Raw genomic sequence first — 27,932 nt, 5'->3', positions numbered from 1 at the left:
CGTCACTAGGGTTGGTGTCACCTGGTGTGGTATAAATGGTGTCCCCCCATTCCCCTATTTTTGAGGCCAATGGCCCAGCATTGGAGCTCGTTGTGGCGGTCAATAAGGCCTAGAGGATAGCAGGTTAAGCACTTCCTAGTGGCTCAGTCCCTAGGAACAGTGATGGATAATGGCCAACAGGCCCTCTTACCAGGCCCAGCAAAACCGCTCACTCTGGGTTGCCCAGGCTGACTCTAGTCAGTAGTGTAGCATGTCTGTACCCTGGCAGTGGTTCTGTCTTTCTCCCCCTTTGGTGGTGCGGGTATAGCTTGGCTCCCTCTCTGGTGGTGTGGGTACAGTGTGGCTTCCTCTCTGGTCGTGCAGATACAGCGTGGCTCCCTCTCTGGTTGTGCGGGTACAGTGTGGCTCTCTCTGGTGGTGTGGGTACAGCGTGGCTCTCTCTCTGGTTGTGCGGTTATAGCGTGGCTCTCTCTCTGGTGGTGCAGGTACAGAGTGACTCTCTGGTGGTGCGAGTACAGCATGGCTCTCTGGCTTCCCCCAGCACAGTACTCTCTTTTCCTCTTTTCCTGTAGCACTCAATTCCTTTGCTTTTTGCCGGGTTCCGCGCTCTCTCTCTCCCCCCGCAGAGTGAATGCTGGGGGCTGTAACATGCTGTCTGTGGACACACTGGGGCCACCCTCCAATCTTCAGGGACTATAGGGAGGGAAACAGAGCAGGTAGGAACCTGGGCAGCGTCACGGCGAACCCAATTAGAGCCGTTTCCTCTCTTCTCCCTTCAGCTGACAGGAGAGAGGGGAGGGGGTGAGCAGGGGAGGAAGATACACAGACAGCCAACGTCTCTCCTCTTCCTGTCACAGCGCCACTGTCAAGTCACCACTTTACCGATGGGGGGGGGTTGATGGAACACACTAAAACTGCTTCCTGGTGCCACCCCCACAGCAACGCCACTGCTCTCTTCAGCTGTACTCCCCTGATGGCGGCCCTGTGTGCGGGAGCCAGGAGGAGGGTGTAGGTGCTTTTTTCGTGCGGGGCAGCTTTTTTGCTGCCCCCCCGGCAAAGTACCACCCCAGGCTTGGGCCTTGTCGGCCTAGGGCCAAAACACAGCACTGGATACTAGTAGCAGTATCGGTACAACCCTAGTAATCATGTTGGAATACTACCCTGCAGCCAAGTCTCAGAAGGGAGGGGCTCATGCTCTGCTTCAGGATGTCACAGTACATGTTGGCATTCATGGTTCCCTCAATGAACTGTAGCTCCCCAAAGTCGGTAGCACTCATGCAGCCCCAGACCATGACACTCCCACCACCATTGCTACCACACAAACCCTACTAACAACTAAGACATCACCACTTACTCTGATTATTGATAACCCCAGGTTTCCTCCGGGTCTCTCATCCACACAATTCCTATCACTGAGAAACACAGAGTGTGTTAACGCCTCCAAGTTTGTGACAGGAGACAAATAGCCTACGATCTCAGAATTGATGTACACCGCAGGCCCTTTCCAGCTCACGTTCTGAAACGCGGCACAGTTACATCATTTTCTTCAGACTATCCCAAACCCCCAAGATTATACCAGACAGTTGACCATGTTCGAGGAGTATTGGTCGGAGACAGAATCGCTTCTGCACGTCCTCTCCAAAATGTATTGCCTTCTAAATACACCCCCACAACAACCATGCTTGCCTTGCATTACAAAATGGGAGATCTCAACCGTACTTTCACTACATCTCAAAAACAGAATATGATAGGTCTCTCTCTCAAGTCCTCTTTATGCACTAAAACACAAGAGACCAATTATAAAATCCTGACAAGGTGTTACTTAACATCTAGTCGCCTGCATACAATCTTCCCTGACACATCTGAACAGTGTTGGCGTTGCAATGAGATCAAGGGAACGATGCTGCACATATTCTGGACATGCCCTAGACTTTCTGGACAACGGTTCGCACCATTTCTCAAAAATTTAAGGAATTTCAGATCCTGAATGACCCGCCATTTTTTCTACTACACATATCAACTATCCCTCCCAAAGTCTATAAGAGATCTATACTACATCATCTGATGAATGCAGCAAAATCATGCATTCCCTTACTCTGGAAACAGCAAAACCCACCGTCAGTAGCACTTTGGCTGCGGAAGGTCGAAGAGATCAAAAAAATTGAGGATTTGATATTATCGCACAAGACAGGCATGAAACTTTCAAGAACACTTGGGACCTATGGAACATGGTTATACTCTCAGAAGAGGGTGAGGCCCTCTTCCAGACCTGAGTAAATGAAAATTAGATAAGAGACTAGAGATTAAGACCAACCAAAGCCATAAATATAAACTCAGTCAAACGCCACCCTCTCCATCTCCCCCCCCCCCCTTTCCTCCCCCAACACCTTCCTTCTTTTCTATCTTTCTCTTTACTTACTATAACTTGTCTATAATTGTTCAGAAATTAGAATATGGGCTGCTCGTGAATTTCTAGATACACGTGTGTATATACCTAACAATACAGTATTAGAGCTGTGTAGTTGTAGGAAGACAGTAAACAATATTTACACAACCTCCAATATGAACGCTGACTGTACTGATATACGTTATTATTTACTGTACCATGACATAAAGGAGGGTGCGACCTCCGCTATTGATGGCTCCTATGTGGGCATTGCCCTATTTGAAAATGTAATAAACTTATATTTGGAAAAAAAAAGGTGCTTCAACAAAAGTATTAGTTTAAGGGTGTGCACACTTATGCAACCATATTCTTTTAGTTTTGTATTTTTACTTCCCTCTACCTAAAAGATTTCAGTTTGTTGTTCAATTGAGTTCTACAGTTTATAGGTCACATTAAAGGTGAAAAAAGTTCTGAAATGATTTAACTTTGTCTAATTTTTTACATCACAGGAACCTGACATATTACCAGGGGTGTGTAGAATTTTATATCCACAATGTCCATACCATATACCTTTTGTGGAGTTATCCGTTACATATGGTTTAACAGAATGTGCTGTGATATCAACCATGTACATATATGAATTGTAATAAATTTTTGCCATATGTATAAACATGAAATGCTATTTTAACCATTTCGTGCCCGCGCTATAGCTAAAAGACGACTACAGCGCGGATGCTAACTGCCGGGAGGGCGTCCCTGGACGTCCTCCTATTTACTTCCCCGCTGCGCGCCGACGCAGGCGCGTATCGGGGAAGTTCTGTGTTGGCCGTGTCCCTTGGACACAGCCAATCACAGATCGTGCTAAATGGCCAATCACAGCAGCCATTTAGCACTCGATCGGCCTGTCCAATAAGAGGAGATCTCATATGTAAACATATCAGATCATCTCTCATCACCGGCTCCCCTCCTCACACAGAGGCAGCATGTGGGGAGGGAGAGCTTCCGTGCTGCAGCGTCAGTGAGAACACACACAGTGAAACACACACACACACACATGCCCACCTGTCCCCTGTGCCACCTATCAGTGCCATCTGTCCCCAGTGCCACCTGTCAGTGCCATGTGCCACCTATCAATGCCACCTGTCCCCAGTGCCACCTATCAGTGTCATCTGTCCCCAGTACCACCTGTCCCCAGTGCCACCTATCCATGCCACCTGTCCCCAGTGCCACCTGTCAGTGTCACATGTCATCAGTGCCACCTGTCAGTGCCACGTATTAGTGCCATCTGTCATCAGTGTCAGGTGTCATCAGTGCCACGTATTAGTGCCATCTGTCATCAGTGCCACATCAGTGTCACGTGTCAATAGTGCCACATATTAGTTCCATCTGTCATCTGTGTCACGTGTCATCAGTGCCACATATTAGTGCCATCTGTCATCAGTGTCACGTGCCATCAGTGCCATCTGCCATCAGTGCCACGTCAGTGTCATTTTTCTGGTGCTCCAGGGCCTTCAAAAGTGTAATAGGTAGTCAACAAGTTAGATGTGTAATTTATGCTCCTAGAACACCTGATGGCGCTCCCTGCATGTTGGGCCTCTCTAAGTGGCCAGGCTGTGAAAAAGTCCCACACATGTGATATCATAATACTCAGGAGTAGCAGAATGTATTTTGGGGAATTATTTGTGGTATACACATGCCATGTGAGAGAACTAGCCTATTACAATGACAATTTTGTGTGAAAAAAAAATTAAAAATAAAACAATGTTCATTTTGCAAAGAATTGTGGGAAAAAATGACAACACCAAAAACCTCACTATGCCTCTTACTAAATACCTTGGAATGTCTACTTTCCAAAAAGGGGTCATTTAGGGGGTATTTCTGTTTCCTGGCTTGTTCGGGTCGCAAGAAATGAGATAGGCCACCAGTACATCAGATGTGATAAATTGTTTATGATTTGCACCACAGCTTGTAGACTCTCTAACTTTCACAAAGACCAAATAATATCCACTAATTTGGGTTATTTTTTGCCAAAGATATGTAGCAGTATAAATTGTAGCCAAAATTCATGATAAAAATTTATAATTTGCAAAATTTTATCACAGAAACAAAGAAAAATGTGTTTTTTTTCCAAATTTTAAGTCTTTTTTCATTTATAGCGCAAAAAATAAAAAAGCCGGAGGTGATTAAATACCACCAAATGAAAGCTCTATTTGTATGAAAAAAAGGACAAAAAATTCATTTGGGTACAGTGTTACATGACTGAGTAATTGTCATTCAAATTGTGAGAGCACCAAAAGCTGAAAATTGGTCTGGGCAGGAGAGGTGTTTAAGTGCCAGTAGGCAAGTGGTTAATCAAATGTGCTGCTACACTACCTATATATGAATTGTAATATATCCATGTCATGTATATACTGTATATGAAATAGTATGGTGTTTGGATTCCTCCCCCCTCCAGTGTCACATTTGCCACCTTTCAAGGGGAAGCAGATACCTGTGTAATTCAGGTATTTGCTCCCACTTCCAGAAAAAGATTGCTGCAGTATGCGCAGCGATCTATGCCATGTCAGGCCCCTTCTCTGTCCCCCCCCCCCCCGCTGTCTTCTGGGAGCCACACAGGTTCCAGAAGACAGCAGTGACCACTCAGAACATACAGCGCAGTAGGGAACCAGGCTGTGAAGCCACAAGGCTTCACTTCCTGATTCCCTTACTAGCAATGCCAGCGCCTCCATCCGGAGTTGAGGGATGGGTCGCCTTTGGATGAGGACATCGCAGGCACCCTGAAGAGGTAAGTTTCCTTATTTAAAAGTCAGCAGCTGCAGTATTTGTAGCTGCTGACTTTTATTTTTATTTTTTTTAGTGGAAACTATGCTTTAACTATGTCAGGGTTACTGTGCTTTATGAAAATGCATTTTACTGTGCGCTACTCATATGCACCAATGCAAGAGGGTAAGCCTTTATATCTGTGTATGCTGTGACAGTGCAAGGCCCTGCCACTTTAGAAACAGAGTAGAAAACACAGGGTTCTCAAAAATACAAACTGAGGGGCTCCAGAATGTCAGTTCTGCATGGATAAAGGTGGTTTTTCATCTTTCTTCAGGTTTTGTAAGTTCATAATCAAGGTTTGGAGCTTGTGCTTTAGAAGGGAAGGAGTCTCCAATCTTGTTTCTGGCTCTTACCAATAATAATCAGGCTGGCATAGACATTTCTATGAATTTGGGGGTAAACCAGACAGGTTACTTTCCCCTGCCCTATGGGAAACTAGGCATAGGACCTTTATACCAACGATGTATTCTCAGAGCACCAAACTCTGCAAATCTCAAGATATTGTACATTGCTTCAAAGATGCAAAACTCTATAATTTACTGTGGCAACACGCAGGTAAAATCACCTGGTTGTATCCAGGATGGGAAATATGTGTGCCCTAGATTCAGGCTTTATGCAGACTTGTACAATTAGAGGGGAAGAGTTAATGAGCCCAGCTGAAGTAAGTGGGCTCATTAAGACCTCTACAAAAAACCCCAGCATGCTTAGGGAGATGCTCCATCCTGGAACCAGTTTTGTGTTGTATAGACTGGGGAGTGTGACACCTGTTCTGTGCGGTGAGTTAACGCCTGTGTGGCAAACCTCTACAACAGAGACAGGGACTGGTGCAGCACAAGGCTGCACTCAGTTGTTAGAGAGGGAATCCATGTGTGTAATTAGAGGTCAAGCTGACCAGGATTTATTTTCATGTTTTATTTTTGTTTGGCTGTTATATGTTTCACTGCATGTAGCATAAATAAACCGCATCTTTTGTTTTTTTGCACCTACAACGCTGTCTGCTGTGCCTGAATTTGTGTTGTGAACCCATCCAGGGGGTCACACACACCCGCTGCCGAGCTAACCCCTCACATTACCTTTACAGACCTTCCATATCTGACCCCAGAACATGGTCAGCTATTCTTGATGACTATGTGACTTCAGGCCTTTAATGTCTATCAGCTCAGGACAGTGAGAGACTGCAGGGCCCCATTACTAAATCAGAAGTGATAAAGGTGATGCAAGACATGAAGGTGGGATGGGCCCTTGGACTCAAGGAATTCCTGATTCTTTGCTATTGCCTCTTCTACTCACATCTCCTACTGCATCTGTTCCATGCCTGTAACGCTCTTGGAAACTCAGGATATGCTCTCTCCCGCATGGTCTATTGGCAAGCCATACAAATAGGTAAAAAGAGTAAACTGCCCTATTCGAAAACCCTCCCTATAAGCAGTAACTCTAATCATAATACTCCGATAATATAAACTATATAACAATGGTGAGCTGCGCTAAAAAAAACAAAAAAGTGTTCTAAGTAAATAAATTCATACAGTTGAAAACATAAGTGATCAATGGCAAAAAGTGAAATTAAATCAACTGAATGTGAATATTGGATAATGCATAGTTTGAATCATATAAATAATATAAATGAATCATATGATTAATATATAGAAAAAGCACAAATAGTGATCACCTGTATTAAATCACGTGAAAACCCTACCTAGTAAGACCTATCAAGGATCTTCAAATACAGAAGGATGAATAACACAGAATATATATGTATCCCTCGTATAATCAAACATATAACACCATAATAAAAACAAAATTAAATTTCATTTAGAGTAAAAATAAACAGGAAAAGAAAAGAAATTAGTCCATTGAAGTCCCAAAAAGTGATATTAATCAGCTAATAGTTTTGATTTATTCAAAGTGAAGATGGAGAACTGACACCCACGTCACTTCGTGTGAACAGCGATCCAAGAGAAGCACCTCCACCAGTAAGGAGAAAAGGGGCCGTTTACCAGAACGTGAGATCTCAGTGTTACGTGAGATCAGAGAGGGCATATAAGTAAAGGATCTGGCTGAACCATCACAGTAACCACACCGGACTGTCCTCAATGTAAATTCCAAGCAATAAAGCGATAATGCCACAATTTGGCCGGTCCGCCCCCGGAAGTAGCTGCGGAGACAAATTGTGGCATTATCGCTTTATTGCTTGGAATTTACATTGAGGACAGTCACCTTCATCCAAAGTGATGAAGGTGATGCAAAAGACATGGAAACGGGATGGGCCACTGGACCTGATTCTCTACTATTGTCTTTTATCCTCACATCTTGCAACGCATCTGGTCCAGGCTGGTAACACTCTGCTGGAGCGTGTGCCCCTACCCAAGGCAACTCTCCAGGCACACATTACTCTTTTGCCCATGGAGGGTAGAGATGGCATGAACTGTGCAACCTACCGGCCCATCTTTTTATTAAATGTGATAGTCTTAAAATTTTTACAAAAATTTACTCCCACCCTACACTGGCAGTTAGAGCTAATGATGCACTTTCAATTGAATTTTCCCTGAGCAACGGAACAAGACAGTGGTACCCCTTATCTCTAATCATATTTGTATTGTTTTTCAAGCCACTGTTGTCCCGGAGAAGAAACAAAGCTAGACATTAGGGGTCTCAAGAGCTTAAAGTGATCATAATAAAGTAATGGCAATGACTTGTTTTTTTTCGTTAAAAGCCCTGACAGAACTATCCCTAATCTTTTACGAACATGATGCACATACACTATAATCATTGTGCATAAGTCGGAAGCATTGAATATTGATTTGCCTCTAGACACTTTACAGTGGCTCCAGGCTAATTTTATATCTTCTTGGGCTCACAAAAAAATTAAATACCTGGGCAAAATGATTTACCTAACCTCTTCAGTTTCAGAGATATTGAAGGAAAATTTTCCTCAGTGGTTGACATTAACCGAGGCTGATCTGAAATGGTGGCACCAACAAACAGGAGAAACAGTATTCTAAAAATAACAGTACTTCCGTAAACTATTGCATAGCTCCCAACTTTCTCTAATTTGGAAATCCCTCTTTTCCTCCCCATTTTGGTCTGATCTATATAGTTGTAAAAATGTATGTTTCCTAGTGCTAAACCTTTCATTCAATTCCTTAATTCCTGCATTTGTAAATTTCAAAAGCCAGTATAAGGGAACAGTAGTGGTTAAAAAAAAAAACTTTTGGGTTTAACTAATCTATTTTTTTTTATAATTCATCTTTAACCACTTTTAGACCGGACCATTTTGCTGGCTTAAGACCAGACCACTTTTTGCAATTCGGCACAGCGTGGCTTTAACTGACAATTGCGCGGTCGTGCGACGTGGCTCCCAAACAAAATTTAAGTTTTCTCCACAAATAGAGCTTTCTTTTGGTGGTATTTGATCACCTCTGCGTTTTTTATTTTTTGCGCTATAAACAAAAGTATAGAGCCAATTTAAAAAAAAAAAACACATTATTTTTAACTTTTTGCTATAATAAATATCCCCCAAAAATATATAAGAAAACATTTTTTTTCCTCAGTTTAGGCCGAAACGTATTCTTCTACATATTTTTGGTTAAAAAAAATTGCAATAAGTGATTATTGATTGGTTTGCGCAAAATTTATAGCGTTTACAAAATAGGGGATAGTTTTATGGCATTTTTATAAAAAAATTTTTTTTACTAGTAATGGCGGCGATCAGTGATTTTTATTGTGACTGCGACATTATTCATAATTCGTCTTTAACCACTTTCAGACCGGACCATTTTGCTGGCTTAAGACCAGATCACTTTTTGCGATTTGGCACAGCGTCGCTTTAACTGACAATTGCGTGGTTGTGTGACGTGGCTCCCAAACAAAATTGATGCTTTTCCCACAAATAGAGCTTTCTTTTGGTGGTATTTGATCACCCCTGCATTATTTATTTTTTGCGCTATAAACAAAAATAGAACCACAATTTTGAAAAAAAGGCATTATTTTTTTACTTTTTGCTATAATAAATCTCGCCCAAAAATATATATAATTTTTGTTTTCCCTCGGTTTAGGCCGATACGTATTCTACATATTTCTGGTAAAAAAAAAAATCGCAATTATTGATTTGGTTAGTAATGGCGGCGATCAGCGATTTTTATTGTGACTGCGACATTATGGCGGACACATCGGACATTTTTGACACATTTTTTGGACCATTGTCATTTATACAGCAATCAGTGCTATACAAATGCACTGATTCCTGTGTAAATGACATTGTATCTTCTGTAGACCCTCCCCGTGACTATACCTTGATCATTCCTCCTGGCGACAAAAGCAGGATTCTTTCATCTTCTTTGGGGTCATAAAAAAGGTGTCAAAGAACCTGTCACTAAATAAAATGATTGGCTTACAATCCTGTTCACATGTTGTGTTTGCTTTGCTTCAAAAGTTATACTGCATGTCAGGGGCGGACTGACAATTTATGGGGCCCCCGGGCAATAAGAGATTATGGGGACCCCAGGCAATCAGAGATTATGGGGCCACACAATAGACACAAACACACACACAGTATACAATCACACAGTATACACAGACATGTTTCTATTGGCTGAGAAGGTACTGGAGAGGTGGGGCAGCTATAATCTCAGGATTTTTAGACCAAAAGGATGTTGGTAAGTGACATTTCAGAGACAGATGTAAAAAAAAAAAAAAAACAAATTTTTACATACTGTCCCTGGTTTTACTGAGGCTGGCAACCCTGATGGGGCCCCCTATTGGCATGGGGCCCTCGGGCAGTGCCCGAGTGGCCCAATGATCAGTCCACTGCTGCTGCATGTAACTTGTGGTGCTTCAAAGCGTCTCAGAAGTTTTTATAGAAGTCTATGACAAAGCTCGCTTACAGAACCTGCAGCATTTGAGAGGCTTTTATTCAGATTTAGCTTTGCTTTGGAGGTATAGCAGGTATGAGATATCCACACACAGGGCATCAGCCAAGCTTCAAAAAAGCATCATTAAAGAACCTCTGAAGCATTACAGAAGCAACAAAAAAGCATGTTGAAGCAGTAGTCAATTTAATGTGTGTTGAAGTCAAAGAAAGTGTAAGGCTGCTTTCACACTGAAGCGATTTACAGGCGCTATATCGCTAAAAATAGCGCCTGTGAAGAGCCTCTCCTCTCACTCCAGTGTAAAGCCTGAGTTGTTTCACACTGGAGCGGTGTGCTGGCAGGACGGCAAAAAAAGTCCTACAAGCCACATCTTTGAGGCGCTCCTACAGCACCCCTGCCCATTGAAATCAATGGGCAGTATCGCCAAAGAGCTGGCAAAGCGCCACTGCGGGTGCTTGTAACCCTTTTTTTGGCTGTTAACGGGGCTAGCGGCCGAAAAGTGACGCAAAAAAATAGCGGTGCTTTAGCGCTGACACCCCCAATGTCCCAGTGTAAAAGTAGCTTTAATGAGCTCTAAGGAGCTGGGGTCAACTGTGAGGGATGGGGTGAAATGTTAGAAGGCCCTGGAGAGGGCTCTGTGTCACTGTAGAGGTTTGGGGACTCTGCAGCAGACTTGGGGGCTCTGTAGGGGACTGGGGGCAACTGTGGGGGATGGGGTGAAATGCTAGGAGGCCCTGGAGAGGGCTTGGTGCCACTATGGGGGTATGGGGACTCTGCAGCAGACTTGGGGGCTCTGTAGGGGACTGCGGGTAACTATTGGGGGATTGAGTGAAATGCTAGAAGGCCCTGGAGAGGGCTTGGTGCCACTGTGGGGGTATGGGGACTCTGTAGCAGACTTGGGGGCAACTGTGGGCTATGGGGTAAAATGCTAGAGCGCCCTGGAGAGGACTGTGTCACTGTGGGGGTATGGGGACTTTGCAGCAGACTTGAGGGCTCTGTAGGGGACTGGGGGCAACTGTGGGGGGGTGGGGTGAAATACTAGAAGGCCCTGGAGAGGGCTTAGTGCCACTGTGGGTGTATGGGGACTCTGCAGCAGACTTGGGGAGGTTCTGTAGAGGTACTGGGGGCAACTGTGGGGGGTGGGGTGAAAAGCTAGGAGGCCCTGGAGAGGGCTTTGTGCCACCATGGGGGTATGCAGGTTCGGAAAGGGGGTTTGGGGACTCTACAGCAGACTTAGTGGCTGTGTGGGGGACTGGGGGTAACTATGGGGGATGGGGTGCAATGCCCTGGAGAGGGCTTTGTGCCACTGTGGGGGTATGGGAGTTTGGGGACTCTTCAGCAGATCTGGGGGCTCTGTAGGGGACTGGAGGCAACTATGAGCTATGGGGTAAAATGCTAGACGGCCCTGAAGAGGGCTTAGTGTCACTGCGAGGGTATGGGGACTTTGCAGCAGACTTGGTGGCTGTGGGAACTGGGGGCAAGGGTTGACATGCTACCCTGTTTCCCCGAAAATAAGACTTAGCGTGATTGTTGGCGATCGCTGCAATATAAGCCCTACCCTCCAAATAAGCCCTAAAGTGGGGTGCCCCCTAAAAAAAAAAAAATGCAAAAGTCAGCAGCTACAAATACTGCAGCTGCTGACTTTTAATAATCGGATACTTACCTGTCCCAGGGTCCAGCGATGTGGGGGGACGAAGTCCCCCCACGTTCCCCGCTCCGCCGCACAGTCATCTGGAACACGCGACAGGTCCCAGATGTGTGGCGTCAAAGGGAAGTGATGTCAGTGCCCGGGCACTGAAGGAGGCAGACTACGAGGGACCCCCTAGCAACAGGCATTTAGAGATAAGTAAAAAATTATTATTTTTTTACATTTTGTTATGAATTTTAAGATTTTTTTTTGGTGGAAACACCACTTTAACCACTTTCAGACCGGACCATTTTGCTGGTAAATGACCAGAGGTCTTTTTACACTTTGGCACTGCGCTGCTTTAACTGGTAATTGCGCGGTCATGCAATGTTGTACCCAAACAAAATTTGCGTCCTTTTCTTCCCACAAATAGAGCTTTCTTTTGATGGTATTTGATTGCCTCTGCGATTTTTATTTTTTGCGATATAAACGTAAAAAGACCGCAAATTTTGAAAAAAAATGATATTTTCTACTTTTTGTTATTAGAAAAATCCAATAAACTCAATTTTAGTCATACATTTAGGCCAAAATGTATTCAGCCACATGTCTTTGGTAAAAAAAAAGTCAATAATTGTATATTTATTGGTTTGCGCAAAAGTTGTCACATCTACAAACTAAGGTACGTTTTCTGGAATTTACGCAGCTTTTAGTTTACGACTGCCTATCTCATTTCTTGAGGTGCTAAAATGGCAGGGCAGTACAAAACCCCCCCAAATGACCCCATTTTGGAAAGTAGACCCCCTAAGGAAATTGATAAGAGGCATGTTGAGCCCATTGAATATTTTATTTTTTTGCCTCAAGCGATTGAATAATGACAAAAAAAAAATTTTTTTTTTTTTTTTACACAAAGTTGTCACTAAATGATATATTGCTCACACATGCTATGGGCGTATGTGAAATGACACCCCAAAATAAATTCTGCTGCTTCTCCTGAGTACGGGGATACCACATATGTGGGACTTTTTGGGAGCCTAGCCGCGTACGGGGCCCCGAAAACCAAGCACCGCCTTCAGGCTTTCTAAGGGCGTAAATTTTTGAGTTCACTTCTCACTACCTATTACAGTTTTGAAGGCCATAAAATGCCAAGATGGCACAAAACCCCCACAAATGACCCCATTTTAGAAAGTAGACACCCCAAGCTATTTGCTGAGAGGCATGTTGAGTTCATGGAATATTTTATATTTTGCCACAAGTTGCGGGAAAATTACAAACTTTTTTTTTTTTTTTTTTTTTTTCACAAAGTTGTCACTAAATGATATATTGCTCACACATGCCATGGGCATATGTGAAATGACACCCCAAAATAAATTCTGCTGCTTCTCCTGAGTACGGGGATACCACATATGTGGGACTTTTTGGGAGCCTAGCCGCGTACGGGGCCCCGAAAACCAAGCACCGCCTTCAGGCTTTCTAAGGGCGTAAATATTTGACTTCACTCCTCACTACCTATTACAGTTTTGAAGGCCATAAAATGCCAAGATGGCACAAAACCCCCACAAATGACCCCATTTTAGAAAGTAGACACCCCAAGCTATTTGCTGAGAGGCATGTTGAGTCCATGGAATATTTTATATTTTGCCACAAGTTGCGGGAAAATTACAAACTTTTTTTTTTTTTTTTTTTTTTTTCACAAAGTTGTCACTAAATGATATATTGCTCACGCATGCCATGGGCATATGTGAAATGACACCCCAAAATAAATTCTGCTGCTTCTCCTGAGTACGGGGATACCACATATGTGGGACTTTTTGGGAGCCTAGCCGCGTACGGGGCCCCGAAAACCAAGCACCGCCTTCAGGCTTTCTAAGGGCGTTACAGTTTTGAAGGCCATAAAATGCCAAGATGGCACAAACCCCCCCCAAATGACCCCATTTTGGAAAGTAGACACCCCTAAATTTAGGGGTACACTAGTGAGACTAGGTAATAAATGGCGGGTGCCCTGAAACTATAAAAAAATAACTAACCAACCAGCGTCACCTGTAACAGTTATATGGTGATCACTGGTGAAAGGGTTAACTAGGGGGCAATCAGGGGGCTTTATGCGGTAGTATATGGGGGTCCCTGGCGCTATAAAAAGCTGCGGCGAACCTAAATACCTACTTGCCTAACTAGCGTCACCTGTGACACTAATACAGCGATCAGAAAAACGATCGCTTATTAGGCTGGGTTCACACTGGAGCGATGCGGGAACGCCACGAATGCGCGGCGGGTTCCCGCATCGCATGCCTCCCGGCGGCAGTTCACACTGCCCTATGCGAACTGCTGGGAGTGTCAGTGAAATGTTACTGACACCCCCAGATCAGTTCGCATATCGCAGTGCGATCTGCAAACTCGGATCGCATGGTGTGAACACCCATGCGATCCGATTCTGCTGCGGGCCAAAAAAAGGGTCCCGTGCGAATTTGCGGCGGGTGCGGCGGGTGTGGCGGGTGCGGCGAATGGCTGAACTCGAATCGCACAGAGATCGGATGTGATTTGCACTGCAGTGCGAATCACATCCGTTCTCAAACCGCTGCAATCTGAACCCAGCCTTAGTGACACTGGCGACGGGGGGTGATCACGGGGTTAAACCTTTATTGGGGGGGTTAGGGGGGTACCTTAGAACTAAAGGGGGCTAACCCTAACTGCCCTAACAGTTATTAGTCACAAATGACACCCGCCGGGTGATCAGGGGGTTAAACCTTTATTAGGTAATAAATGGCGGGTGCCCTGAAACTATAAAAAAATAACTAACCAACCAGCGTCACCTGTAACAGTTATATGGTGATCACTGGTGAAAGGGTTAACTAGGGGGCAATCAGGGGGCTTTATGCGGTAGTATATGGGGGTCCCTGGCGCTATAAAAAGCTGCGGCGAACCTAAATACCTACCTGCCTAACTAGCGTCACCTGGGACACTAATACGGCGATCAGAAAAATGATCGCTTATTAGGCTGGGTTCACACTGGAGCGATGCGGAAACGCCGCGAATCCGCGGCGGGTTCCCGCATCGCATGCCTCCCGGCGGCAGTTCACACTGCCCTATGCGAACTGCTGGGAGTGTCAGTGAAATGTTACTGACACCCCCAGATCAGTTCGCATATCGCAGTGCGATCTGCAAACTCGGATCGCATGGTGTGAACACCCATGCGATCCGATTCTGCTGCGGGCCAAAAAAAGGGTCCCGTGCGAATTTGCGGCGGGTGCGGCGGGTGTGGCGGGTGCGGCGGGTGCGGCGAATGGCTGAACTCGAATCGCACAGAGATCGGATGTGATTTGCACTGCAGTGCGGTGCGAATCACATTCGTTCTCATAAACCGCTGCAATGTGAACCCAGCCTTAGTGACACTGGCGACGGGGGGTGATCACGGGGTTAAACCTTTATTGGGGGGGTTAGGGGGGTACATTAGAACTAAAGGGGGCTAACTCTAACTGCCCTAACAGTTATTACAGTCACAAATGACACCAATGCAAAAAAAAAAAAAAAAAAAAAAAAAAATGACATTGGTGTCACTGTGACTGGGGGGCAGGGGTAATTGGGGGGGTGATCGGGGGGTAAAGGGGGGGTGTGAGTGTGCCTGGCATGTTCTACTGTGTGTGGGATGTGTTGGTGCAACTCACTGATCCGCTCTCCTCCGTGTCGGAACGAAAAATACCGACACGGAGGAGAGAATACATCACTTCCTCTCCTGTGTTTACATTACAGGAGAGGAAGTGATGTCACCGGGGATTTCTATTCGTCGGGAGCGATCGCGAGGGGGTGGCCATGAATGAATGGCCGTCCCCTCGTCCGGGATCGCTCCCGAACGAAAACCGACCGCCGCAGGCACCGGGCGGGGGCCCGATCGGGCCCCCGACCCGCGGGAGGCAAATCACGTACATGTACGTGCTTATGCCTGCCCGTGCCATTCTGCCGACGTACATCGGCGTTAGGCGGTCGGCAAGTGGTTAAAGTCCTTGTAGGTACTATTTTTGGGGAAACAGGGTAAGGCTTATTTGGTGAGTAGGGCTTATATTGCAACCATCACCGACAATCACGCTAGGTCTTATTTTCAGGGAAACATGCTAGAAGGCCCTGGAGAGTGCTTGCTGCCGCTGTGGGGGTCCGGGGACTCTGGGGCACCTGTGGGGGATGGGGGCTTTGTGGTAGAATGGAGTGTGCTTCAAGGACTGCACTGTGGACCAATATGGGAGGTTAGGGGATGTGAAGGAGCCCAGCAGTGGACCATAACCTGGTGACTGAGAACTATTGAAGTACACAGCACTGCCATGTATGAGAGGGGTCTCCTTGTACCCATGTACATACAGTAGGTTCCTATACACATGGGACAGCTATGTTGTGTAGCTCTTGTACACACATATATGGAGGGATCACACAGGACAGCCATGTGTGAGGCGGGCCCCTCGTGCACCTCACACAGCCCGATCCCGTTGCATCCTAACGGCTCTCCGCCCGTCCAGGAACTTTGTGTTGTCTCCGGTATCCTCTACGTGACGTCACTCGGCGCCGCTTGTATTTTTTTTTTGTGTCTGCGGACCAATCGTGAGTTAGGGAGGCGTGGCCGGGCGCCGGTGGCGGGAAGTTTTCGGGGTGCTGTATTGTAGGGAAGACTCGTCGGTCAGCGCACAGGTGGCTCCGGTAGTGGCGGTCCCCCGTCATGGACAACTTCCAGAAGGTGGAGAAGATCGGGGAGGGCACGTACGGGGTGGTGTACAAAGCTCGGAACCGAGAGACCGGAGAGGTGGTGGCGCTGAAGAAGATCCGCCTGGACACGTGAGTCCCGGGAGGAGGAGGGGGGAACCGAGCCATCCTTCCTGGCATTCGGTGTGTGTGCGCCCCCGGATCACTGTGACTGGGGGCTGCTCTGCGATGTAAATCAGAGGGAATGGATCAAAGCTGCAGCAGACTTCTGGAGTATGCCAACCAATCGGCTTCTCTCAACTGGTGCAGTTAAACTTTGTAAATAAAAGATAGAAGCTGATTGGCTGTTCCAGCTTTCCCAAGTTCCCCCAATGTGTCCCAATAGGAGCAGATCACACCAACCACCGCATTGATTTGCCGAAGAACACAACAAGCTCCTTTTTCTTTCTTTTTAGTGCAACACATGTAGACAAATTTATGCATTAAAGCTTAGTGAAGTTTAAAATAAAAAAGCACTGCATGTTAAAATGCAGCCTGCTGACGCACATCAACACATGTTGTGTGGACCCTTGGGGTTCATTCACAACGCATGGCAACCAAGAAAAATGATTCCCCGTAAATGCAGTTCACACCAGTGTGCTGCTTTGCAATCGCTCAGGGCATGTGTCCAATGAGAAGACTGTTAGTTCCTCATAGCTGTATGGCACATTCAGAACAGGATATTTGTCTGATGGCTAAATGCAGACGTTCAATCGATCAACAGGTATAAATCATGATGTGGCATGACCAAATATCCGGATCTGAAATGGATCCTCAAAGCAGACGAATGTTGGATTTTAAATGTAGGCACCAGAGAACTGACGCGTTTTGACCTAATGGCCTTCAACAGGGGCATACCACTGCTCCACCACATTGTATGTGTGTGTATATATGTGTGTGTGTGTGTGTGTGTGTGTGTGTGTGTGTATGTATGTATGTATGTATGTATGTATGTATATATATATATATATATATATATATATATATATATATATATATATATATATATATATATAGCTAGCAATCAACCCCCAGACCGTGAAGCGGAAATAATTGCCGCCAAAATGAATTCCACGTGTTAGAAGTCTCCAATATCTCAAACGTAGTAGTTGGTGCCCATTACATAGAACGCGGAACACAAGGCTATTGGCGTGAGTCCCACGCCTCGCTTCTGAATTCTCACCACATTCAGTGGCTGAGTCACATGGCTTAAACTCATGGCTCGCCTTTGGTCATGTGAACTCCGTACTCGTCGTCGCGTAATGATGTCGCGCAACTGTTGGGAGCATCTGACATTGCTTGACTATAGGGTCTGGTGCTATAATTATTGCTCTCGCTCTGACGTTTGCAGCAATACCTCACATGTGGTGCGATCACCATTTACGTATGTGTACGGGAATAACTTTTTTCTTTCGTTCATTGACAGACAGCACCTTTAGTCCTGACCTTAGGGTTATATCGCCACCTTTAGGAGAGGTCTCGGCAGAACACATAAAAACAGCAAAACTGTACAGTACCGCCCAGGGGGTGGTCCTACTGGCTATAACCCCTCAGTGGTCCTTGGAATTTTTTTTTTTTCTTTTTCTGCTGTGTGTTTATTCCTGTGATCCACAAGCAACAGCCGGGCTGGGTGACATGCTGGATAATATAGTTCCTGGTAGTCTCCCCAGCCTGGCCATTGAGCGTGTACAGACCTTAGCTACACAATGGGTTGGCCATGACATGCCCCTCTGGTCCAGGGGCGGCCAGTGAGCTATATGCTCCGGGGCACACATATGACCAGGCTACTGGTAGCCGCGGCCATTTTTTTTAGAGTCCGGTGGCCATTTTCCTGGCGGTTTTGGACGCTTTTGCTAAGGAGTTCCGGCAGACATTTTTTAGTAGCCTCAGATCTGTTAAACTCTAGCGCTGGACGCTGGTTAAGCCTGGAACAACGCAAAACTGACACAGAACACCTCATGGCAGGCGGAGGGAAGAGCGGACGGCAGCTGCACAGAGCAGTACCTGGGTCGGGGTGGTGAGTTCTGCGGGGGGGCCCTCAGTCTGTGGCAGCTAGGAGGGTGGTCATTTTTTTATTGCTTGCCTTAGGTCCCTAAGGGTGACAGGTGAGAGTGGGTCAGAGTGGCTTCATCAGAAGCTGACGTTTCTTACCCAGATATCCGTGTTATAGCAACCAGTTCCCCTGCACCTGCGCTGCCTATGGATGCTCTGTTGGTGGTCCTGGAATCTTTTGTTGCCAGGGTAGAAATGGTGTAAAAAATCCCCCCATCCTCTGGGGAGAGCCCTGATTCAGACTCTGGTCCCGCTGTGGCAGACGGCCCCTGTTCTGATGTTTCAGAGGATGCAGACCAGGACCGTTTGGACAGTGAGGATGACTCAGTGTCCAGGTCAGCGCAGGAAAAAGCGCTAGTACGAGCACTTATCACATTGGTGCAGGATACCCTAAAGATAGAGGGGAGGGGGGCATCTGCAGAGGTGTTGGCCCTTTTTGGGTCCCACAAGCCGGTCCGCACTGCTAAGATGTTTCCATATTTAACCACTTGCTTACTGGGCACTTAATCCCCCCTCAGTCCCAGACCAATTTTCAGCTTTCAGCGCTGATGCACTTTGAATGACAATTGCGCGGGCATACAACACTGTACCCAAATGAAATTTTTTTCCCACAAATAGAGCTTTCTTTTGGTGGTATTTAGTTACAGCTCGGAGTTTTATTTTTTGATAAACAAACAAAAAAAGATGCAAAAAAAAAAAAAAAAAAATCATGTTTTAATAGTTTGTTATAAAATTTTGCAAACGGGTCATTTTTCTCCTTCATTGAAGTGCGCTGATAAGGCGGCACTGATAGGCTGCATTGGTGGGCACTGATGGGCTGCATTGGTGGGCACTGATAGGCATAGTTAAGGCGGCACTAATAGGCACAGATAAGGCGGCACCGATGGGCACAGATAAGGCGGCACTGATGGGCAAAGATGGGCACAGATAAGTGGCACGGATGGGTGGCACGGATGGGCACTGATAGGTACCACAGATAGATGGGACTGATGGGCACTGATAGGTGGCTCTGATAGGTGGCACTGATGGGCGGCACTGCTGGGCACTGATGGGCGGCACTGCTGGGCACTGATGGGCGGCACTGGGGTGCAGCACCTTTGAGGCAGATTGGGTGGCACTGTGGGCACTATGGGCACAGACGGGGGGCACTTACTTTTACTTTTAGTTATACTTCAGGATGGCACTGCGGGAGGCAGGTGGGCACTGGCAGGTGGCATGTGGTGCCTTGCATTGCTGGCCGTGATCGGGACTGATGTCCCGATCACGGCCGCCGGTGATCGGCTTTTTTTTTTTCTCCTCGTGCTGTCAGCGCGAGGAGGAATAATAGCCGATTACCGGCTCCGTTCTATCACATGATCAGCTGTCATTGGCTGACAGCTGATCACGTGATAAGGGGTCGGGATCGACCCCTTGCACGGATCGGTGATCAGGCGAGTCTCATAGACTCGCCGATCACAGAGCGCGCCGCGCGCGCCCCTCAGGGGGCACGCAGGCCGCTCGTAACCGGGACGACGTCAATAGACGTAGTCCCGGAAATCTAGGTCCGCGCTAATGCTGTCATTCGGCAATAGCGCGGTACCCAAGTGGTTAACTTATTTTGATAAGTTCATTTACAAGAAATGGGGAAAACCGCAGCTGGCCATTTCGGTCTTTGAGAAGAATGGTGCTGTGTTACCCCTTTTGAGGAGAGTTTCCTGAAAAAATTGACATTTGCTCTGGTAGTTGACCCCCCTGGTATCCAGGTTAAATAAGGTAACCGCGATCCCGGTGGAAGGGACTTCACTGCGAGTTGGGGAAGGAACAGGTTTCCCCAGTCTGTATGGAACTGGTGGACCAGTTGGTGCACGGCCTTAAGTATGTCTGGGATATGGCCCCTTTACTTTGTCACTTGATTTGGCTTAAGTGTTGGTCTGTGGACCAGGCATCTTTGAAAGCACTGGCGGATTTGCCCTTTCAAGGTGAGAGGCTATTTGGAGCCTCGCTGGATGACATTATTAAGCATGTTATGGGGAAAAAAAGTACTTTGCTCCCACAGTCCAGGAAGGGTAAGGAGCTACGCCGTAGGCAGGGGCCCTCGTTTTCCGCTCAAAAGCATTATTTTTTTGTCCACTGGGTCAGTGGGTAAGCGTTCCCAGTCCGACAAGGTACCCGCGGAGGGACAAAAACATCCCTGGTTTCGCAAGCCTAACAAGACTGCAAGCGAATCTATTGCCGCATGAAGGTCTACTCCCGCCTGACTCTTGGGTGGGGGGCCCGCCTTCTGGAGTTTGCAGTCCTGTGGACCTCTCCTTTCCGACCAAGATAGTCTTTCTTGTCCGCCAAACAGTTTTTTTGTTTTTTTTCCCCCTTCATCTTCTGCCAGCTCGTCGGGCGGCCCTGTCTGGGGCAGTACAGGACCTGCTGCTGTGCGGGGTGATAGTACCTGTACCGATGCCAGAAAGGTTTAATGAATTCTACTCTAATCTGTTTGTAGTCCCGAAAGGGGTCCATCCGGACTGGATCTCAAGGCCCTCAACTGCTTTGTGAAGGTGCGAAGGTTCAAAATGGAATCTGTTCGTTCCGTGGTCACTGCACTCCATCAGGGGGATTTCTTGGCGTCTTTGGACATCAAGAACAGATACTTGCATGTCCCCATATGCGTCAGGCATCAGAGGTTTCTACGATTTGCAGTCGGGGACGAGCACTACCAATTTGTAGCTCTCCCCTTTGGCCTAGTGACGGCGCCAAGGGTCTTTACCAAGGTGCTAGCCCCAATTCTGGTGTTGCTAAGACAATGAGGGATCGCAATCGTGGGTTACCTGGACGATCTCCTCCTGAAAACAGCTTCTGCCTCAGAATTAAGGGAGGATTTGGAGTTCACCATACAGATTCTCCAGGAGTTGGTTGGGTATTGAACCTCCAGATGTCTGTGTTGGTGCTGACTCAGCGTCTGGTGTACCTGGGGTTGATTCTGGACTCCTCCCAGAGGCGAGAGTTTTTCTCCCTTCGGACAAGCTGAGGACTCTTCAATCGGTGGTGTAGTTGTTACTGTCCCACCTGTGGTAGTCACTGCATTTTTATTTTTTATTTTTTGCATGCGAGTTCTGGGTCTCATGGTAGCCACTTTTGAGGTGGTACCGTGTGCTCAATTGCACACTCGAGTCTTGCCGAAAGAGATCCTGTCCAAATCGGACAAATCTCCGACATCCTTGGACTATCAAATTCCGGTGAACCAGCTAGTCGGGGATTCCCTTCTCTGGTGGCTGAGGTCTTCGGTCCGGGAAGTCGTTCCTTCCTCTTCATTGGACGGTGATCACAACAGATGCCAGCCTGACCAGCTGGGGGGGGGGAGTTTGGGGCTTACAGTCAGCCCAGGGTCGTTGGACTCAGGAAGAATCCTGCCTGCCAATCAATGTGCTAGAACTTCGGGCGATCAGTGCGGTGCCTCTTAACATTGGTCGTGGAGACTACAGGGGGCGTCCGGTCAGGACCCAGTTGGACAACGCCAAGGCAGTGGCATATGTCAACCATCAAGGAGGGACAAGGAGCTCAGCTGCAGCGCTGGGGGTCGCTTACATTCTACAGTGGGCAGAATGGCGCGTGCCAGCTCTGTTGGCCACATATATTCCGGGCGTGAAAACTGTCAGGTGGACTACATCAGTCGTCAGCTGCTGGACCAGGGGGAATGGTCGGCTCAATCGGAAGGTACAGAGGTTTGTGGCCAGGTCAAGAGATCCCTGGGCAGACACGTCAGATGTGTTTATGGCTCCATGGGGGCATTATCTGCTGATTTTATGCCTTCCCTCCGCTCAGACTCCTACCTCATCTGCTTTGCAGGGTGTAGGCCGAAGGGGACATGATTGCCCCAGGTTGGCCTTGACGTCCTTGGTACACCGACATAGTACAAATGGTGGCGGATGTTCCTTTGCAGCTGCCGATGTGGGAGGACTGTCTGTCGCAAGGTCCGATACGTCATCCTGCTTTACCTGGCTTTGGTAATCCTCCACTATGCTGAGGGTGCAGAAGTCACCTTCTCTGAAGATTTATCTGAAGGCCTACATCTCCACTTGTGAGGAGATGGGGTGGCGTCCGCGTACATACTCTGTTTCCAGGATCCTGCTGTCTTTGCAGCGAGGAGTGGATCAGAAACTTTCATTAAGCACCAATAAGGGGCAGATATCAGCTTTGGCTGTCCCCTTCCCCTTTTTTTTCCCCCAAGCTGCCTTTTGCTGACTCATTCATTAGTGAGTAAGTTTGTTCAGGGGGTTCGACATGTGGCTCTCCGGTATGACCACCGCTGCCTCCGTGGGATTTGAATCTGGTGCTCTCAGTGCTTCAGAAACTGCCGTTTTGAAAACACTAGGGAAATCCAGTTTTTGATGCTCTCAGTAAGTAGTCTTTCTAGTGGCTATTACATCTGCAAGGCGGGTTTCTGAGACGGCCTTGTCATGCAAGTCTCCCTACTTCAGGGCTCGACAAACCCCAGGTGCCAGGTCGCCAATGCGACCAGAAATCGCAACCTGGCGCCTAAGCTGCCACCAGCCCACTCACTATTGATGCATTAACACTGACTGCCGTCCTCCTCCACACTCAGCGGTGCCACGCTAAGTGTGTGAAACTGACAAGCAACGGAAAGAGGAGGATCTGTCAGATTTCATCTTGATGTTGGAGTGGGTGGGACCCGGCAGCTATCAAACGCCAACCAATGGGATCTGGGCGGGCCGCTATGAGTATGTGGCCCGCCCCTTTTCTTAAGCAGCCCAATAGTTGGCTGGTGTTAGCTGCTGCGTCCCGCCCACCGGCCGGGTCCCGCTCACCCCGACATCAAATCTGACAGATCCGCCTCTCTGTTACTTGTAAGTTTCACACCCCGGCTGGGTCCCGCCCATTCCAACATTAAGCTAAATTCTGACAGCTCCTCTGTTACATTTCAGTAACAGAGTTCTCTGTGTGTAACCTGCCAGCGCCAACCGGAGCCACCTGCCAGTGTTAGTGCCACCTGCCAGTGCCGAGTGTCACCGTCAATCAGTGCCACCTGCCAGTGCCACCACCAATCAGTGCCACCGCCAACCAGTGCCACCTGCCAACACCAACCAGTGCCACCGCCAATCAGTGCCATCTGCCAGTGACAACTAGTGCCACCGCCAACCAGGGGCATCTGCCACTTCCATGCCAGTGCCAATAGTGTCACCTGCCAATGCCATCTGGCAGTTCCACGTGTCTGCCAGTTCCACCGCCAATCAGTGCCATCTGCCAGTGACTAGTGCCATCGCCAACCAGCCACCTGCCATCACCAACCAGCCACCTGCCATTTCCAAACCAGTGCCACCTGCCAATCAGTGCCACGTGCCAGTGCCACCTGCCAGTAGTGCCACCTGCCAGTTCCAAACCCATGTCACCTGCCAATGCCAGCCAGTGTCGCATGCCAATGCCATCTGGCAGTTCCACGTGCCAGCCAGTTCCACCTGTTGCCAGCCTAACTCTTTCTGGTCAGCCCAAAACGCTGATGTAACAGCGTTTCATTGGAGTTATTGACTGGGTGCTCCATTGTGAGTTAGGGATAGGGGGTGAAAATGAGTGGCGTTACCCCGGGAGCTGACAATCCATACCACTCTAAAAAAAAAAAAAAAAAAAACTGTCTCCTAATTTTTTTTAACTGGCTCCTAAATTCAAAGCAAATTTGTCAACCCCTGCCCTACTTGCACCTCCATAAGACGGTGCTGCACCTGCAGCCTTTGTTTCTTCCAAAGGTTGTTTCGGCCTTTGATCTAAATGAGGACATCGTGCTTCCGTCCTTATGTCCATCGCTGTCACATCCCAAAGAGGTTGCTTTGAATTCTTTGGATGTGGTCCGGGCTCTACGGGTGTATCTGTCTGCTACAGCTCCTTTTCGGAGGTCGGACTCCCTGTTTTTCTCTGTGGCTGGTCCGAAGGAAGGCCTGGTGGTCTCGTCGGCCACCATCAGACAGATCGTGGTTCAAGCTTATGCCATAAGGGGGCGTGTGCCCCCCTTTCCTGTCACGGCACATTCAACCAGGGCAATTGGTGCCTCCTGGGCTTGCCGACATCAAGCGTCTGTTACCCAGGTATGTAAGGTGGCGACCTGGTCGTCCATTCACACTTGCACTCACATCAACCTTGTAAAATTTAGTGAATCTTCGGATGCATGCTTCGGCCGCAAGGTTTTGCAGGCAGCCGTTTAAGGTTGCAACTCCTCTGTTGATGAGTTATTTTTGTTATGGATGAAGTTAATTTTCTTTCTGTTCCCACCCCTCGTTTTTGACACTGCTTGGGGACATCCCTAAGGTCAAGATTAAAGGTGCTGTGTCCGTCAATGAATGAAAGAGAAAATAGGATTTTTGTACTCACCATAAAGTCCTTTTCTCTGAAGTTTGACTGACACAGCACCCACCCCTCCTATTTATGTTTGTACTGCTTTTTGATGAACTGAGCTGCTGGTAGCAGAGTGAGAGGTTATAGCCGGTAGGACCGCTGTTTTTAGGTGTTCTGCCTAGTCCTCTCCTAAAGGTGGCAAGATTAAACTTGCTGTGTCCGTCAATGAACTTCAGAGAAAAGGATTTTAAGGCGAGTACAAAATTCCTTTATTTTTATTTTTTTGTGGGACACTAGTACACAGATGTTTCTGTGCACTTGTACAGATGTTGTTCATCCACCGGTGGACACTGACAGATGTTAATATTGCAATTGTTTTTGTGCACTGGTATAGATGTTGAGGGGACACTGTGACAGATGTTTTATGCACTGCTACAGCTGTTCATGGGGACACTTGGACAGATGTTTATGGAACAGGCACAGTGGTACTTGGTGTACTGTGTGGGGATGGCTGCAGTCTATGTGATCTGGGACAGCTCTCTGTGTAAAATCATCCCTTACACAGAGAGATGTCGGCACATGCTGAAGCATCCCCAGTCCCCCACCCCAAACCACGCTGAGCTCAGATGGGGAGAACTGACGCAGACATTTATCTCTGTTTTACACTGTGAAGGCTGGGCTGTAAACAGCTGTTTACACTGTCACAGTGCCCATATCCCGATCTGTGATGGGCTGTATCAGAAGATCACAGCCATCACAGGATTGCACGGCTAAACGTTCTGCGTGACATTGCCTCAGAACAACGAAACTCCCACCCCAATGTTTAAGTACAGTGGGCAGGTGGGAAATGGTTAAATGCCACCAAAAGAGAGCTGTGTGTGTGTGTGTGTGTGTGTGTGTGTGTGTGTGTGGCGGGGTTGAAAAATGATAAAAATTTGAGTACAGTGTTGCATGCCTGCAATTGTCATTCAAAGTGTAACAGCACTGAAAGCTGAATAGTGGCCTGGACAGGAAGAGAGTGAAAATGCCTGGTATTGAAGAGCTTAATGGATAAGTTTGCATTTAAAAAAAATATATAATGCAAATTATTTGCAGGGAAAAATTTGCATTTATTTTTCTTAGGAGCCTGCAGAGCATTCACCTGCGATCAGCAGATCATGGGTGCAATATCCGGCTCCTGCAGACTCCCAGGATAGCTGTCTCCCTATACCTCCGATATGAGCAGGCAGTTACTTGACAACCGGAAGATCATTGAACAACGAAGAAGCTCATCAGCACCCTAGTAGTTAATGGAGAACTACAAGCCATCAGCCTCAATGGTTGGGGGTACTTGTAGTTTGTTCATTCACAGGAAGCTGTAAATGAATGACATGGCCGTGTGAGCAGAGCCCTGCACAGCCATGGGGTTTTCAAATTGTAACATTGAGTGTGGGGAGAAGATCATCCGCCTTCTGTCACCAGGAGAAGGGGTTGGGGTAAAGATTCAGATGCTGGAACATATTACGGGTGGAAAAGGTTACATGTTCAAAAGGTGCACCTATCCTTTAACTTGGTAGCAATCTGTTCTAGTTCCTGTACAGTAGATCTCAGAGGGAAGCAGCACAGGAGCCAATCTGTTGTTTCTGCAGTGCAAGGGCATGTTGATGGGAAGAGATAGCAGAGAGATGAGCTGCTCCTCCTTTCACTCTCCAGTCATGGGGTACCCAGTGTTTTTGGGCAACTTTTTGGCAGTGCAATAAATGTCTGTAAACGTTTTTAAGTGCATTGGTGTACTGCAACAGAGAAAAATCAGGCATTTGATCTGTGTACTGAGCTGTTAGCCTGGAGTTCAGCTCTGATGGAGAATTTCTACAGTGTAGAGCGCACATATTTCTAGACCAGAATTCTGGTTGGCATTAAGCAGGTCTGTAAAATTTCTTCATATTTACACAATTGCAGGTCTGGAGTCGTGGGATTTGGGAGGGGATGGTCCAGTAAGGCTCAGATAAAAACAGTACATAGCATGCCTGTTTCTGGCAGTTTCTGATCACCTCTCATTACATGAGTGCAGTGCAGCATAGGAATAACTGGTTATTGCTCCTGGCGCTGATAATGAATTAAGCGGGTGCCTTCCTTGTCTGCAGGCAGGTAGGGTACACACACAGATGAGATGTGAACATTACAATGTTGTCACAGGCCTGGACGGGTGATGATGTTTTCTTGTGTGTGTGTGTGTGTGTGTGTATTATAATTATATTATATTATATATATATATATATATATATATATATATATATATATATATATATATATATTTATATTAAAATTTTCACCCTGCGTTTTCTCTTTGCAAACTGAACAGCCTGTATTTCTTTAGTACATGAACCCCAATGGCCCTGGACATGTGTTGCTTCCTGAATCCAGAATTTGCGTTTAAGCTGCGGGAAACCCATAGGAGTCCCTGCGACTAGCTGTGGAAGCCCCAATGAAAGCAATAGGAGGCGGACTTTGCAGCTATTTGTGGCCTATCACGTGTAATCGCTCAAGCAGCCATTACCTTCAAATGATCAGCCCTGACAGCGCCAATGGGACCTAAAAGCGACCTCTGTTGTGCTTAAAGTGATTGTAAAAAGCCCCCTCCCCGTAAAAATAACAAACTTGTTATACTTACCTGCTCTGTTGCTGTGGATTTGCATGGAGCAGCCTGGATCCTCCTCTTCTCAGGTCCCTCTTCACTGCTCATGGCCCCTCCCTCCTGTTCAGTGCCCCCACAGCAAGCAGCTTGCTATGGGGGCACCCAACTTGAGTCACAGCTACGTGCGTCCATTCATTCAGACACAGAGCCCAGCCCCGCTGCCTCTCTTCCCCGATTTGCTAGCTGACTTTGACAGCAGCAGGAGCCAATCGTGCCGCTGCTGTGCCTCATCCAATCAGTAAGGAGAATCTCGGATGGCTGAGACATTCGTGGGTCTCGCTGGGGCTCAGGTAGGTATTAGGGGGTGCTGGGGCAGCTGCTGCACACAGAAGGCTTTTTATCTTAATTTATTAAAGAGGTAGTCCAGCCTGGGTGAAAAAAAAATTAGTTAGCAGCTGCAAATACTGTAGCTGCTGACTTTTAATATTAAGGCACTTACCTGTCCAGGGAGCCCGCAATGTCGTCGCCCCA

General features: G+C 47.1%; 1 protein-coding gene across 1 annotated transcript in view; it reads left to right on the top strand.

The window, feature by feature from the left end:
- The first annotated feature begins 16,291 nt into the window (after positions 1-16,291).
- Positions 16,292-27,932, top strand: part of CDK2 (cyclin dependent kinase 2) — a 50,750-nt gene continuing 39,109 nt past the window's right edge. The window contains exon 1 of the mRNA XM_077483424.1: positions 16,292-16,516. Coding sequence (XP_077339550.1) covers positions 16,401-16,516 — 116 coding nt within the window. The 5' untranslated portion in view covers positions 16,292-16,400. The remainder of the gene's footprint in view (positions 16,517-27,932) is intronic.

Source organism: Lithobates pipiens, unplaced genomic scaffold, assembly GCF_037356315.1.
Source record: "Lithobates pipiens isolate NorthernLeopardFrog02 unplaced genomic scaffold, aLitPip1_a1.2 Scaffold_16, whole genome shotgun sequence".
NCBI classification, from domain to species: Eukaryota; Metazoa; Chordata; class Amphibia; order Anura; family Ranidae; genus Lithobates; species Lithobates pipiens.
The sequence above is the reverse complement of the archived record's forward strand: the minus strand, read 5'-3'. Positions and strand labels throughout refer to the sequence as shown.